Consider the following 13,549-nt stretch of genomic DNA (forward strand, 5'->3'; position numbering starts at 1 on the left):
TTTATACTTAAGTAGCATATACTTCATGACAAATACAAATTATTGTCACTGCTGTATTATATTCTCTCCTGGTGTATAATAGCTCAAATTACTCTTTTTAAGCAGTACCTGGAAGCTACATTGTAATCTTGCCTTTTCTCTTTAAAAAGACTTCTGGCTTCTTTCTGATTCCCAGTTATTCCATTCCTGGCCACCATTTACCCTGGAGAATCATTCCGGGGATGGCAAAGTATGGTAAGGGAATGATGAAAGTAGAGTGCATTCCTCCTGCATTTCAGATGTCACCCACCAGAAAAACACAGCCAGCCAACTTTGGGCCAGATAAGCCTGCAGGGAAAATTATTCCAACCACAGTGTTTAGGGATGGGGTGGAGGGTGGGCTGTCTGGGTTTGTGGGCTCTTTTCTTACATTTTAGGAGAATTTCTGATTGACTCTCCATGAGAAAAATCTATTGGAAGCATTTTGCCTGGAGAGATTGGAGGATCAGCCAGCACCAACTCCATAATTTCCTGGGTACATAATAAAAATGCAGGGCCCTTTGTTCAAAAAGCACTTCCCCAGTGGCTCAGACAGTAAAGCGTCTGCCTACCATGTGAGAGACCCTGGTTTGATCCCTGGGCAGGAAGATTCCCTGGAGAAGGAAATAGCAACCCACTCCAGCACTCTTGCCTGGAAAATCCCATGGATGGAGGAACCTGGTAGGCTACAGTCCTTGGGGTCTCAAAGAGTCGGACGCAACTGAGCGACTTCACTTCACTTGTTCAAAAAGCAGGGTGGGGGAAGCTTTGGTTTTTCTTCCATGATCTTTCTCAGCCTGTCATGTTTTTAATTTGCTGTTAATGTCACCCACCCTCAGGCATGGGGATATTTGCTGGGTGGGTGAGTCCTCCTCAGGCACCCTAGACCCCTCCTGCTATGTGGTGCTTAGGGTGCATGCACTCCTGAGGCACCTGTACCCAGGTATCCAATACGGGTGGAGGGTGGCGGCTTTCACTGGGCACAAATTTGGGCTCAGGCTCCTGAGAACCCAGGAAGGCAAGGAGGCAGGGGGAGGTAGGGCCATTCATGAACTGAGGCTCCAAACCCCTGGTTTAGAGGGGTTTGGAGGGGAAATGCTACATTTCCCACCAGACTTCACTTAGGAAACTCAGAGAGAAAGTTGAGAACTCCATACAGTGGCTCCAGAGCTATACCCCAAGCCCAGGGCCCCCTAATTTGCATCATGCCCCAGAGCACAAGACTATGTGTGACTGCATTGGCATAGATGCAGCCAGCCCTGAGATCATGGAGCAGTTAAGTTCAGTCACTCAGTCCTGTCTGACTCTTTGTGATCCCATGGACCGCAGCATGCCAGGCCTTCCTATCCATCACCAGCTCTCAGAGTTTACCCAAACTCATGTCCATTGAGTCGGTAATGCCATCCAACCATCTCATCCTCTGTCGTTGCCTTCTCCTCCTGCCTTCACTCTTTCCCAGCATCAGGGTCTTTTCAAATGAGTCAGCTCTTCACATCAGGTGGCCAAAGTATTGGAGTTTCAGCTTCAGCATCAGTCCTTCCAAAGAACACTCAGTATTGATTTCCTTTAGGATGGACTGGTTGGATCTCCTTGCAGTTCAAGGTACTCTCAAGAGTCTTCTCCATCATCACAGTTCAAAAGCATCAATTCTTCAGCACTCAGCTTTCTTTATAGTTCAGCTCTCACATCCATACATGACTCCTGGAAAAACCATAGCTTTGACTAGACAGACCTTTGTTGGCAAAGTAATGTCTCTGCTTTTTAATATGCTATCTAGGTTGTGCAACACCCTCAGTAACCCTTACTGCTCTAACCTTCCAGAATCCTGTTCCTACGAAGGCCATGTGTTTCAAGATGGGGAGGACTGGCCATTGAGTCGGTGCGCCAAGTGTGTGTGTAGAAATGGGGTCGCCCAGTGTTTTGCAGCTCAGTGTCCTCCTCTGTTTTGTAACCAGGTAAGGAAGACAGCCTCAGAAGACCCTTCACAGACTGTTAACTTCACTATTTGGGAACCTGGAGTCTCTTCTGAGATGATGGCAGGCAGGCCTTGCAAGTACTGAAAACGAGAAGCAAAAGCTGTTTTATTTTCCTTATAGTTTTGGAGACCACCCCTGAGACATTTCTTTTACCCTTAACAGCTACAGATAGGTCTAATTACCAGTCATTTAAGCTAATTGTTACAGAATGAAACTGAGCCTTCAGGATACACACAAAGGAGCCGCCAAACTCTAGTTGCAGGTGTTCCAAAAATGTCTAGCCAAACATCTGGAAAATTCAGTAAGATGATAGGATTGTTATTGTTTGTCAATATATAAGTACAGACTGCTTTTTAAAGACATATAGATGTTTCTTTGAACCTGATCATCCAGATGTACATGATTTAATTCTTAATGGTTCAGATTACCAAAGGATTTTTTTGTGGGGAGGTTTAAAATAGTGGGAACTTGTTCTTCATTTAAAACTGATCTGAGAAGAGGGTGGGATGTATGGAGAGAATAACATGGAAACATATATTACCATATGTAAAATAGATAGCCAATGGAAATTTGCTGTTTGACTCCAGGAACTCAAGCTGGGGCTCTTTGACAGTCTAGAGGCGTGGGATTGGGGGAGGGGAAGTGGGAGAGATGTTTGAGTGGGAGGCAACGTGGGTAGACCTCTGGCTGATTCATGTTGATATTTGGTAGAAACCAACACAATACTGTAAAGCAATTATCCTTTAATTAAAAATAAACAAGTTTATTTATTTTTAAAGTCCTTAAAAAAAGGACTTTACGTGGCCAGAGCGCAACTTCTATAAAAATGTTTTTTAAAAGTAAAACAAACAAACAAAAAAACTGATCGGATTTTCAAAACATTACTCTTTCATACAGATTTGCAGGCGAAAGTCAATTGCAAATAAATTTTGTATCCATGGTATTTTGTAGTTTTTTATTCTTCCAGTAGCTCCCATGGATGTTCCTTGGCAGTTGACAGATAACCATGAAAGGAGCTTGCCTCCAGTTGAAAAATAGCTCATTTTTGATCTGAGAAAAAGCTGGAAGCCAGCATTCAGTTGATACAGAGCAGTACTTTGTGTCAAATAAAACAAAATCAATAACATTGCATATTGTGACAATTGGGCAATATTTTTTAAGGCAGACAAAAGGCAATTAGGCTAGAAATGCTAAATGCCAAATAAAGGAAAAATGTATCTAATTGAAAGACCAGATTGCATTACCCACACTACAGCAAATACTGCACACTTACCACGTTATCTCCATTCATCATGAAGTCTTGTCCTAGCTTTCAGATTGCAAATGAGCTTCTTGGTAGAGTTGCAGAATATCTTACATTTAAAGATATTGTACTGTTGGAGCATTTTGACTTATACATCCCAGGGTTTAGTCTTTTGTGTAAGAAGCTTTAATTAAGCAGTTTACCACCATTACAATAAGGGAGGTGGGAGGAGGGAAGGAGGAAACACTCCGTTGTGAACCTTCTGCTTCAAGTCTTTAAAAACAACAATGACTGCATATCATGGGTTAGCTTGGAATACCAGAAAGTGCTGGTTCCCATTTTTTAAAATGCTAAACTCTAGCTTCAAACAGTACTAACTTATAGTTTGCATGAATTAACTTAAAAAGACGAAATTTGTTGCCATACTGTAGAACTAATTGCTATGCAAGCATTCTGAAGTCTTGACAATAGATTGATTTTAAGCACTCTTGCATCAAGTTTATAGTTTTGCTTTGACATTCAAAAATACCCAACTGTCAGATTATTTAAACCATTTTTCTTGATTTAATATCACTATTAAAACATTGGGTGTTCTGATGATATAAAGAGGCAGTCAGTCCTAAAGGAAATCAGTTCTGAATATTCTTTGGAAGGACTGATGCTGAAGCTGAAACTCCAATACTTTGGCCACCTGATGCGAAGAACTGACTCATTTGAAAAGACCCTGCTGCTGGGAAAGATTGAAGGCAGGAGAAGGGAACGACAAAGGATGAGATGGTTGGATGGATTCACTGACTTGATGGACATGAGTTTGAGTAAACTCCAGGAGTTGGTGATGGACAGGGAAGCCCGGCATGCTGCAGTCCATGGGGTCACAAAGAGCTGGACATGACTGAGTGACTGAACTGAACTGATAGAGTTAGTGCCTTGGTCAGAAACATAATCATTGTCACCATCTAACCATCACCATCCCCACATTTGGGGTATTTATTATGTCATAATCATTAATTTAAAATCTTTTTTATTTTCATAACAACCTTATGAAGTATGAGCTATTATTATCATCCCGTGTTGCTGTAGACAAAGCTGAGATACAAAGTTTGAATAATCTGCTCAAGGGAAGTATCTGTGCTTCTAACCTAGACAGCTTGACATTACAACTTCAACAGACCACACTTGAGTTCGATTTTTACCTGTTACACTACATCGCCTCCCCAAATGATGAGTCACATATTGTTTACATCTAATAATAATCACAAAACAATAATTGCTAACATCATCAATCACGATTGCAAGCATTTTATATGAGTTAACTCATTCAGTATTTAAAAAAAAAAGTTCATCAGAAGAAATGTATTTCCAGTCTTGAGCTCTAAAAAAATTTGATTTTTAAAATAAAGGGTTTTTTTTTTTTATTGTAAAAGGAATCTGTGTTCATTAAGGAAAGCTTGAAAAAAGCAGTAAAGGAACTGATCATCCATATTTCTACCATTCAAAAAGATCATAGTAGAACTTTTTTTTAAATTCATTCCAATTTTTTGGTAGGCAAATATGGATATATTTCGTAGTTATAATCAGATTTTTGGAGTTAGTGATTATCTCTGATAAAAGGAGTAATTCCTGTGTTCAAATAAGGGGTTGTTCCCTTGGTGGATAGTATAAATTCACACTGAAATTGCTTGCCTTCAGCTTTTGTCCAGATGCCATGTGAACAGAGGTCTCTGTTCATATTTTTGTAGGCTTGTTAAAATGATCTGTTCAGTCTGATGAGAGTTCTTCCTGTGGCTCTATTACCACTTTTTTTTTCAATACCACCATTTTCCCATTGCCAATATTGATTAATCTAAGTGAATTGAACATCATCTTCAGGTATTTTCTTAAAAAGGTGAAAAATTGTTATGTCTTTGGAGCCACTGATGTGTTGTAGAATTATTTCCTATTTGCCTACACTCATGAAAGATTATTTGTTGGGGTCCAAAATTTAAGGAGATTATAATCTCCTTTCCACTGAATTCTGGAATTTAGTGCCGTGGAGGAGTCAGAGGTGGGTCTGTTTTCTCTTCTGTTATATCAGTTAGTTTACTCTGTTGAATTTTTGCAAGATGTTTCTTTATCTTTATAATTAAGACATTTCCCCAGGGTATTTCTAAGGAAGGTGTCTTTTCACATATTTTACCTAGAATATTGTGAAGCCCTTTCAGTCTGTATTCCAGGTGTGAAATGTTTTCTTTAGTTCTGGCCTTGATTAGTCATGTCTGTTCCAATTATGCTCAGTTCTCAGAAACACCTATGATTCTTAGACTGCTCCTCTACCATCTCCCCTCATTATTGGTCATGTTCTGCCTCATTGTTTTCACTTTTGTGTCTTTGCTCTGCATTATGGGGAGAGCTTCTTGAGTTTGTGTTTCCTGCCTCCATATTGATTTTAATTTGATGATTTCTTTAATTTTCTGTTAATTCTTCCTTCTTTCTCCTGTCATAGGTTCTTCTAATTTTTAAAAATTTCAATGCTTTCTCTTTCTATATTGTTTTTTGCTTCTTTAATAAAGACTGTATTTTCTTCTGCCTTACTCAAGTTGCAAAATGGTTTTAAAATATTTTATTTGAGATCTCGCAGTATGTAGGTTCAGAAATCTGCCCTTTCTGTGAATCTTCAGAGTATTATTACTCTTTGCTTGCGCCTTAGGATTTCCCCCCAAGTTCCATTCTTTCTATTTGCTCAGCCTTAGAGAAATCTGTTCATACTCAGTGCTTCAAAGCTGCAAAGGTAAGCAGCATGCCCTTGGCTAATACCCGCTTCTTGGGTTCACTGTTGTTGTTCAGTCACTAGGTGATGTCTGACACTTTGCAACCCCATGAACTGCAGTCCAGCAGGCTTCCCTGTCCTTGACAATATCCTTGAGTTTGCTCAAACTCATATCCATTGAGTCAGTGATGCCCTCCAACCATCTCATCCTCCATCACCCCCATCTCCTCCTGCCTTTAATCTTTCCCAGCATCGTGGTCTTTTCCAATGAGTCAGCTCTTCACATCAGGTGGTTAATGTATTGGAGTTTCAGCTTCAGCATCAGTCCTTCCAATTAATATTCAGCATTGGTTTCCTTTAGGATTGACTGGTTTGATCTCCTTGCAGTCCAAGGGACTCTCAAGCACCTTCTCCAGAGCATCAATTCTTTGGCGTTCAGCCTTCTTTATGGTCCAACTCTCACATCCATACATGACTACTGGAAAAACCATTCTTTTGACTATGCAGCCCTTGGTTGGCCAGGTGAAGTCTCTGCTTTTTAATATTGCTGTCTAGCGACTTCACTTTCACTTTTCACTGTCATGCATTGGAGAAAGAAATGGCAACCCACTCCAGCGTTCTTGCCTGGAGAATCCCAGGGATGGGGGAGCCTGGTGGGCTGCCGTCTATGGGGTCGCACAGAGTCGGACATGACTAAAGTGACGCAGCAGCAGGTTTGTCACAGCTTTTCCCCCAAGGAGCAAGTGTCTTTTAATTGTGTGGCTGAAGTCACTGTCCTCAGTGATTTTGGAGCCCAAGAAAATAAAAGTCTAAGTGCTAAGAAAGGTGTGTGTTTCCTTGACCAAGGGTCTGGCCAGTTTTAACTTAATGTTGCTCTACTTTACTGAGATCAGATTTTTTTGCTGTCTCTACTGCCCAATTTTCTTAAATTTTGAATTCATGAAACGTAAAACTCTAATCTCTAGTTTGCAAGAGTTCTCACCGTGTTTCTTGGTGACTATGTGCTTTACATTTGGGGTGTCCTCGTCCCCATGTTTTATCACTTCCTCTACCTCCCCCAACGCATGTATTTCCCATTCACTTTGTTATCTTTCTTTTTGTTTCCTTTTTACATGGTGGGCTCTGATTAGATGTAGAGAGGGCGGTGAAGGCTACAGTGGGCAGTCTGATGGCTTCGGGTACTAGTGGCCGCAGACTGTGGGGATGAGCCATGTTATGTTTGGCACTAAGAGTCAGAGAGTTCAGAGGAAGTGATGCTTCTCATTTCTATTTGGTTAACAAAGCAAAGAAAGGCCAGCAAAATTCTAATGGTCCGTGCAACCCCTCTTGGCACTAGCAGGAGGTTGTCTGATCTCCTTTTTGATGGTACAGTTTTCATCTCATTTTTATATTTTCAGAGGTATCATAGGAGAAGATACTTTGTGACGAACTATTAGCCATAATATACTATAAAGTTTATCATAGTATTTTAATTTAAGGAATATGGTAAACCATAATTAAATACAGTTGACCCTTAAACAGCATGGTTTGAACATATGCAGATGTTGTCAATAGTAGATAGTACAATACCCTATGACCTATAGCTGGTTGAATCCATGGATGCGGAACCACAGATGCAGAGGAAACATGGATACCTAGGACTGACTAAAAATTACATTCCGATTTTCAATTGCATGATGGGTCAGTTCCCCTTACCTCCATTGGTTCAAGGGTCAACTGTATATCCTTAATGGTGGCCCTATCCCAAATTATAATGACATTAATCATACATATTTTTTTTTGTACTGAACTCCTGTGATTACTAAGGGTACTGTATTAGACTTAGAGTTGGCAAATTTTTCCTGTAAAGAGCCAGATAGTGAATGTTTTCAGCTTTGTGTTCCATGTAGTTGAAACAACTACTCAACTCTGCCATTACAGCACAGAAACATCCACAGGTAATATGTACATGAGTGTAGGTGGCTGTGCTCTGGTCAAAGCTTATGGAAATTGGTGGTGGGCTGGATTTGGTCATTTGTCTGTAGTGTGCTGGTCCCTGTATAGTATATTGGTTTGGAAAGGCAAATCCATGAGTTGGAAGTAATGGAATTCCAGCTGTGAAAGTGTGTTAGTTGCATAGTCTTGTCTGACTCTTCGTGACCCCATGGACTGCAGTCCACTAGACTCCTCTGTCCGTGGGATTCTCCAGGCAAGAGTACTGGAGTGGGTTGCTGTTCCTTTCTCAAGAGGATCTTCATGTCCCAGGAATCGAACCCCAGTCTCCTGCACTGCAGGCAGATTCTTTACCATCTGAGCCACCAGGGATGAAAACAATGCCAGCTGAGCTACTTAAAATCCTAAAAGATGATGCTGTTAAAGTGATGCAGTCCGTATGTCAGCAGATTTGGAAAACTCAGCAGTGGTCACAGGACTGGAAAAGATCAGTTTTCATTCCAGTTCCAAAGAAGAGCAATGATAGAATGTTCCAAGTACATACGATTGCACTCATTTCACATGCTAGCAAGGTAATGCTAAAAATCCTTCAAGCTAGACTTCAGAAGTATATGAACCGAAAACATTCAGATGTACAAGCTGTATTTAGAAAAGACAGAAGAACCGGAGATCAAATTATCAACATCTGTTGGAAGATAGAGAAGGCAAGGGAATTCCAGAAAAAGCATCTATTTCTGCTGCATTAACTGTGCTAAAGCCTTTGACTGTGTGGAAAGCAAACTGTGGAATACCAGACAGTATTCCACTTAAAGTGATGGGGATACCAGACCACCTTACCTGTCTCCTGAGAAACCTGTATGCAGGACAAGAAGCAACAGTTAAACCGTATGTGGAACAATGGACAGGTTCCAAATTAGAAACGAGTACATCAAAGCTGTATACTGTAACCCTGCTTATTTAACTTATATGCAGCGTTCCGTTCAGTTCAGTTCACTCAGTTGTGTCCGACTCTTTGCGACCCCATGAATCACAGTTACTGAAGAATGAATATGACGTCAGCTAAAACTTTATTTTTACTTCCTTGCTGAAATTTTATTAAACTCAAGAGCTGAGGTCAAGGAATGCTCAATTATTTCAATCCATGTCGAATTTTCACATACTCTATGAAACATCAATTGTCATATTTTTTATAGATTCATCCAGTAATAAAAGTAACCTAGTACAGAGAAAACAGTTGTCATTTTAATTCCAGTGATTCAGGTGTTTAAAATTAATCCCTAATAGAGAGTAATGCATTAATCTAGCTGATCATATGTAATTGGATTAAAATAACCACAGGCATGACTGGAAGTTTCCATGAAAAATTAAGGTTATTTGACACCCTCCACCACCCTCACCTTCCCCCAAGTACCCTGGCCTTATTTTCTTGCAGAGTGAATTCCATATGGATTATGATAGTGGAAGTGAGAAACAGATTCAAGGGATTAGCTCTGATAGAGTGCCTGATGAACTATGGATGGAGGTTTGTGAGATTGTACAGGAGGCAGTGATCAAGACCATCCCCATGAAAAAGAAATGCAAAAAGGCAAAATGGTTGTCTGAGGAGGCCTTACAAATAGCTGAGAAAAGAAGAGAAGTGAAAAGCAAAGGAGAAAAGGAAAGATATACCCTTTTGAATGCAGAGTTCCAAAGAATTGCAAGGAGAGATAAGAAAGCCTACCTCAGCGATCAATGAGAAAGGTCTCATCACTTCATGGCAAATAGATGGGGAAACAATGGAAACAGTGAAAGACTTTATTTTCTTGGGCTCCAAAATCATTGCAGATGGTGACTGCCGCCATGAAATTAAAAGACACTTGCTCCTTGGAAGAAAAGCTATGACCCACCTAGACAGCATATTAAAAAGCAGAGATATTACTTTGCCGACAAAGGTCCGTCTAGTCAAAGCTGTGGGTTTTTCCAGTAGTCATGCATGGATGTGAGAGTTGGACTATAAAGAAATTTGAGTGCTGAATTGATGCTTTTGAACTATGGTGTTGGAGAAGACTCTTGAGAATCCCTTGAATGGCAAGGAGATCAAACCAGTCAATCCTAAAGGAAACCAGTCCTGAATATTCATTGGGAGGACTGACGCTGAAGCCGAAACTCCAATACTTTGGCCATGTGATGTGAAGAACTAATTCATTTTAAAAGACCCTGATGCTGGGAAAGATTGAAGGTGGGAGGAGAACGGGATGACAGAGGATAAGATGATTGGATGGCATCACCAATTCAATGGACATGAGTCTGAGTAAACTCCAGGAGTTGGTGATGGACAGGGAAGCTTGGTGTGCTACAGTCCATGGGTCGAAAAGAGTTGTACGTGACAGAGTGACTGAACTGAACTGAATGATTATGCAATCTCATTTTCTGCTTTTTGTGAGAAGAAGTGCAGATAACTGTTTAGGAGGTATCTTCTGTATAAATTCTACCACTTCTTTGTAATTGAAACTTGGTTTATTCTAATCTTTCTTCTTTTGGCTTTAATTTGCCTTCCTTTCTTCCATTTTAAAAGCTGTAGTGATGTCAAAATGAGAAGCTGATTCTTTGTCTTCTCATCATTGTGAAAATTCTTTTTAGGGCAGCAGAGACAAAGGGTCTGATATTCTGGGGGTGGGTGCCCTAGAGCTGAGACTGTAGGAATAAGGAGGTGGGGTGTCCCTTGGGCATTTAATGCTTGTCACCCATATTTCTCTGCACTGCCATATTCCTATTAATAGATATCTCAGGGTGTGACTGATTTTTTTTTTTCATGTTAAAGTGAATAAAATGAAAATGTTTGTCACTCATTTGTGTCCGACTCTTTGGGACCTGCTTGATTATAACTCACCAGGCTCCTCTGTCCGTGAAATTCTCTAGGCAAGAGGACTGGTGTGGATAGCCATTCCCTTCTCCAGGGAATCTTCCCAACCCACACATTAAACCTGGGTCTCCTGCATTGCAGGCAGATTCTGTACCATCTGAGTCCCCAAGGTACTTAAGGGCATGATAGGTTTTTTTCATGTTAAGGACTCCTTCATGCATACAGTTGAATGTGTGGATTCACATAAAGTTCCAGAAGAACAGGGAGATAGTTGATCAAGGGAAGGATCCCTCACTTTGAGATTAGTGCTAACTCAGTGGGAGTGTAAATGTTCTGAAGTGTTGAAATGGCTGATATTCTGAAGTCCTCTCTGCCAATCATTTACCATTACTGGTCATCTTGGACAAGGTGTCTCTGTGACCTTGAGTAAGTTCCACAGCCTTTCTGGTTTTCACTTTGCTTGTTTTAAAAGGGGAATAAGAGTCCCTATTTCACAGGTTCACATAAAGTACCTAGAACAGTACTTGGCAAACAAAACCTACTCTTCTTTTTATTATTATTATTTAAAGTTGGGATATAGTTGCTTTACAGTGTTGTGTTGGTTTCTGCTGCCCAGTGAAGTGAATGAACTAAATATATATATATATATATATATATATATATATATATATATATATATATGTATATGTATATGTATATTCCCTCGGAGAAGGCAATGGCACCCCACTCCAGTACCCTTGCCTGGAAAATCCCGTGGACAGAGGAGCCTGGTAGGCTGCAGTCCATGGGGTCACTAAGAGTCGGACACAACTGAGCAACTTCACTTTCACTTTTCACTTTCATGCATTGGAGAAGGAAATGGCAACCCACTCCAGTGTTCTTGCCTGGAGAATCCCAGGGACGGGGGAGCCTGGTGGGCTGCTGTCTATGGGGTCGCACAGAGTCGGACACAACTGAAGCGACTTAGCAGCAGCAGCATGTATATTCCCTCTTTCTTGGACGTCCCCCCATCCCCCTCACATCCTACCCATCTAGGTCACTACTGGGCATAATTCAAAAAGACACATGCACCTCAGTATTCACTGCAGCATTGTTTACAATAGCCAGGACTTGGAAGCAACCTAGATGTCCAAGGAAGTACTATTCTTATTGCTATTAGCTGTGCTTTTATTTGTTCTTAGAAGTAGCTGAGAGTTGAGGAATGTGCAAACTTCTCAAGTTACACTGCCCTGAGAAGTGCTAATTCTTATCAAAGCACCAGGTGACTAATAAATACTAAAGGAGAGGAAATTGCTATTTCTGGCTGCTTTGAGGCGCATGTTTGAGTTGGCTGTGAGTGGAGTTTTCCTACTGTTGTGGATTTTATTAATATCGCCTTCTGATGGACTCTTTTTGGGGTGTCAGGATGAAACCGTCATCCGAGTCCCTGGAAAGTGCTGTCCACAGTGCTCTTCGCTGTCGTGCTCTGCTGCTGGCCAAGTGTACGAGGTAAGCTTTGATGTGCCCCTAGTAGGTGTTGTGACACGCGTTCTTACACATCTGCTCACTGCCTTGCTAACCATCATTCCTTCCCCGCCCTCATCTGACTCTGTGCCAGCATTAGTAACTCAGTACATAAACGGCTTTTTTCTTCTCTTCAAGGAAAGCCTTTCTGAAAAAATTAAATCGGAGAGGATTAGAAATATAAAAGAATGTGCTGGCAAGCAGCACCTGGTTCATGAACCATGGTGAACTCTCTGTTCACACATCTTGAAGGGAAAAAGGAGTACCATTGGTTACTGTCAGTGGACACTTAACCTGGAGCCTCTGGGAATATCTGTCTGGGTTGGACTTTATGCACTGATATTCAAAGACAGTGTCTCCTGACTTACAGTGATGTTGGGAGCAATGTGGGGTGGGAGGACAGAGAGGGAAGGGCAAGGAGTCTGTTGGTGGTGGAGCCTGCAAGCTTGAAAGTGCTATTGGGACAGTGTAGGTGACTACCCGGCACAGAGTAGGTACCAAACGAAAGTGACTTCAACAAATTGAGCGAATGAATGTTCTGTCTTGGGAGTGCCCAGCTGAACCAAAAGAAGGTTACATTATTCTAAAGCAAAGAATCTATCAAAAATAAACCCAACTACTTCCCTTGCTTACCAGTCATTCTGAGGAAAAGTAAATAGAAATTGTGATTTTTGACTCTCAGCAGAGAATCTGGAAGGGTATTAGGGGATGAATGACATAAATTCTAGATGGGTCCCTTGAAGGCTAGATGAAAACAACTCATGGGGAAATGATTTTTCTATATACTAGATCTCTGCTGTCTAATACAGTAGACACATACATGCTGGATTATTTCCTCCTGGAAGGAAGAGCCTCTACATCTGTTACGGTGTTTCAGGCCGCCAGCAACAGAAATGCTCCTCTAAATGTAGCTAAGATGAAACACTTATGACCTCACATAGCAGGAAGCCCAGAGGTGGGGAAGTCGCAGGGTTGGTCAGGTCTCCATGATGTTGTCTTTTGATCTTTGCAGTCTCCCGTCCTCAGCATGTTGGCATTTGCTTTCTGGCTTGTCCCCTCATGTTCCAGCCGTTGTATCTTCCACGGCTTCAGGCAGCTCGTCCTCACCCACTCATTACTTAAGCCTGATGGAAGAAAGGGGTGGGCTTTTCTTCTTTTATGGGGTGAGGAGTGTCCTTTCCTCAACCTCTAGCATTCTTCCCCTGCAGTCCCCTTGGTGGGGGACTAAGTCTGTGGGCTGGCTGCAAGGGAAGCTGGAAACGTGAGTATATGGCCATGAGAACTGGGTC

At 41.3% G+C, this 13,549-nt stretch overlaps 1 protein-coding gene across 2 annotated transcripts in view; it reads left to right on the forward strand.

Moving 5' to 3' along the window:
• The window catches only part of FRAS1 (Fraser extracellular matrix complex subunit 1), a 534,964-nt gene that overhangs the window by 217,769 nt on the left and 303,646 nt on the right, over positions 1-13,549 (forward strand). For both annotated transcript variants that reach the window (XM_070791638.1, XM_070791639.1), the window contains exons 6-7: positions 1,840-1,973; positions 12,162-12,245. In XM_070791638.1, coding sequence (XP_070647739.1) covers positions 1,840-1,973; positions 12,162-12,245 — 218 coding nt within the window. The remainder of the gene's footprint in view (positions 1-1,839; positions 1,974-12,161; positions 12,246-13,549) is intronic.

The sequence above is a fragment of the Bos indicus genome, chromosome 6 (assembly GCF_029378745.1).
Source record: "Bos indicus isolate NIAB-ARS_2022 breed Sahiwal x Tharparkar chromosome 6, NIAB-ARS_B.indTharparkar_mat_pri_1.0, whole genome shotgun sequence".
NCBI lineage: Eukaryota > Metazoa > Chordata > Mammalia > Artiodactyla > Bovidae > Bos > Bos indicus.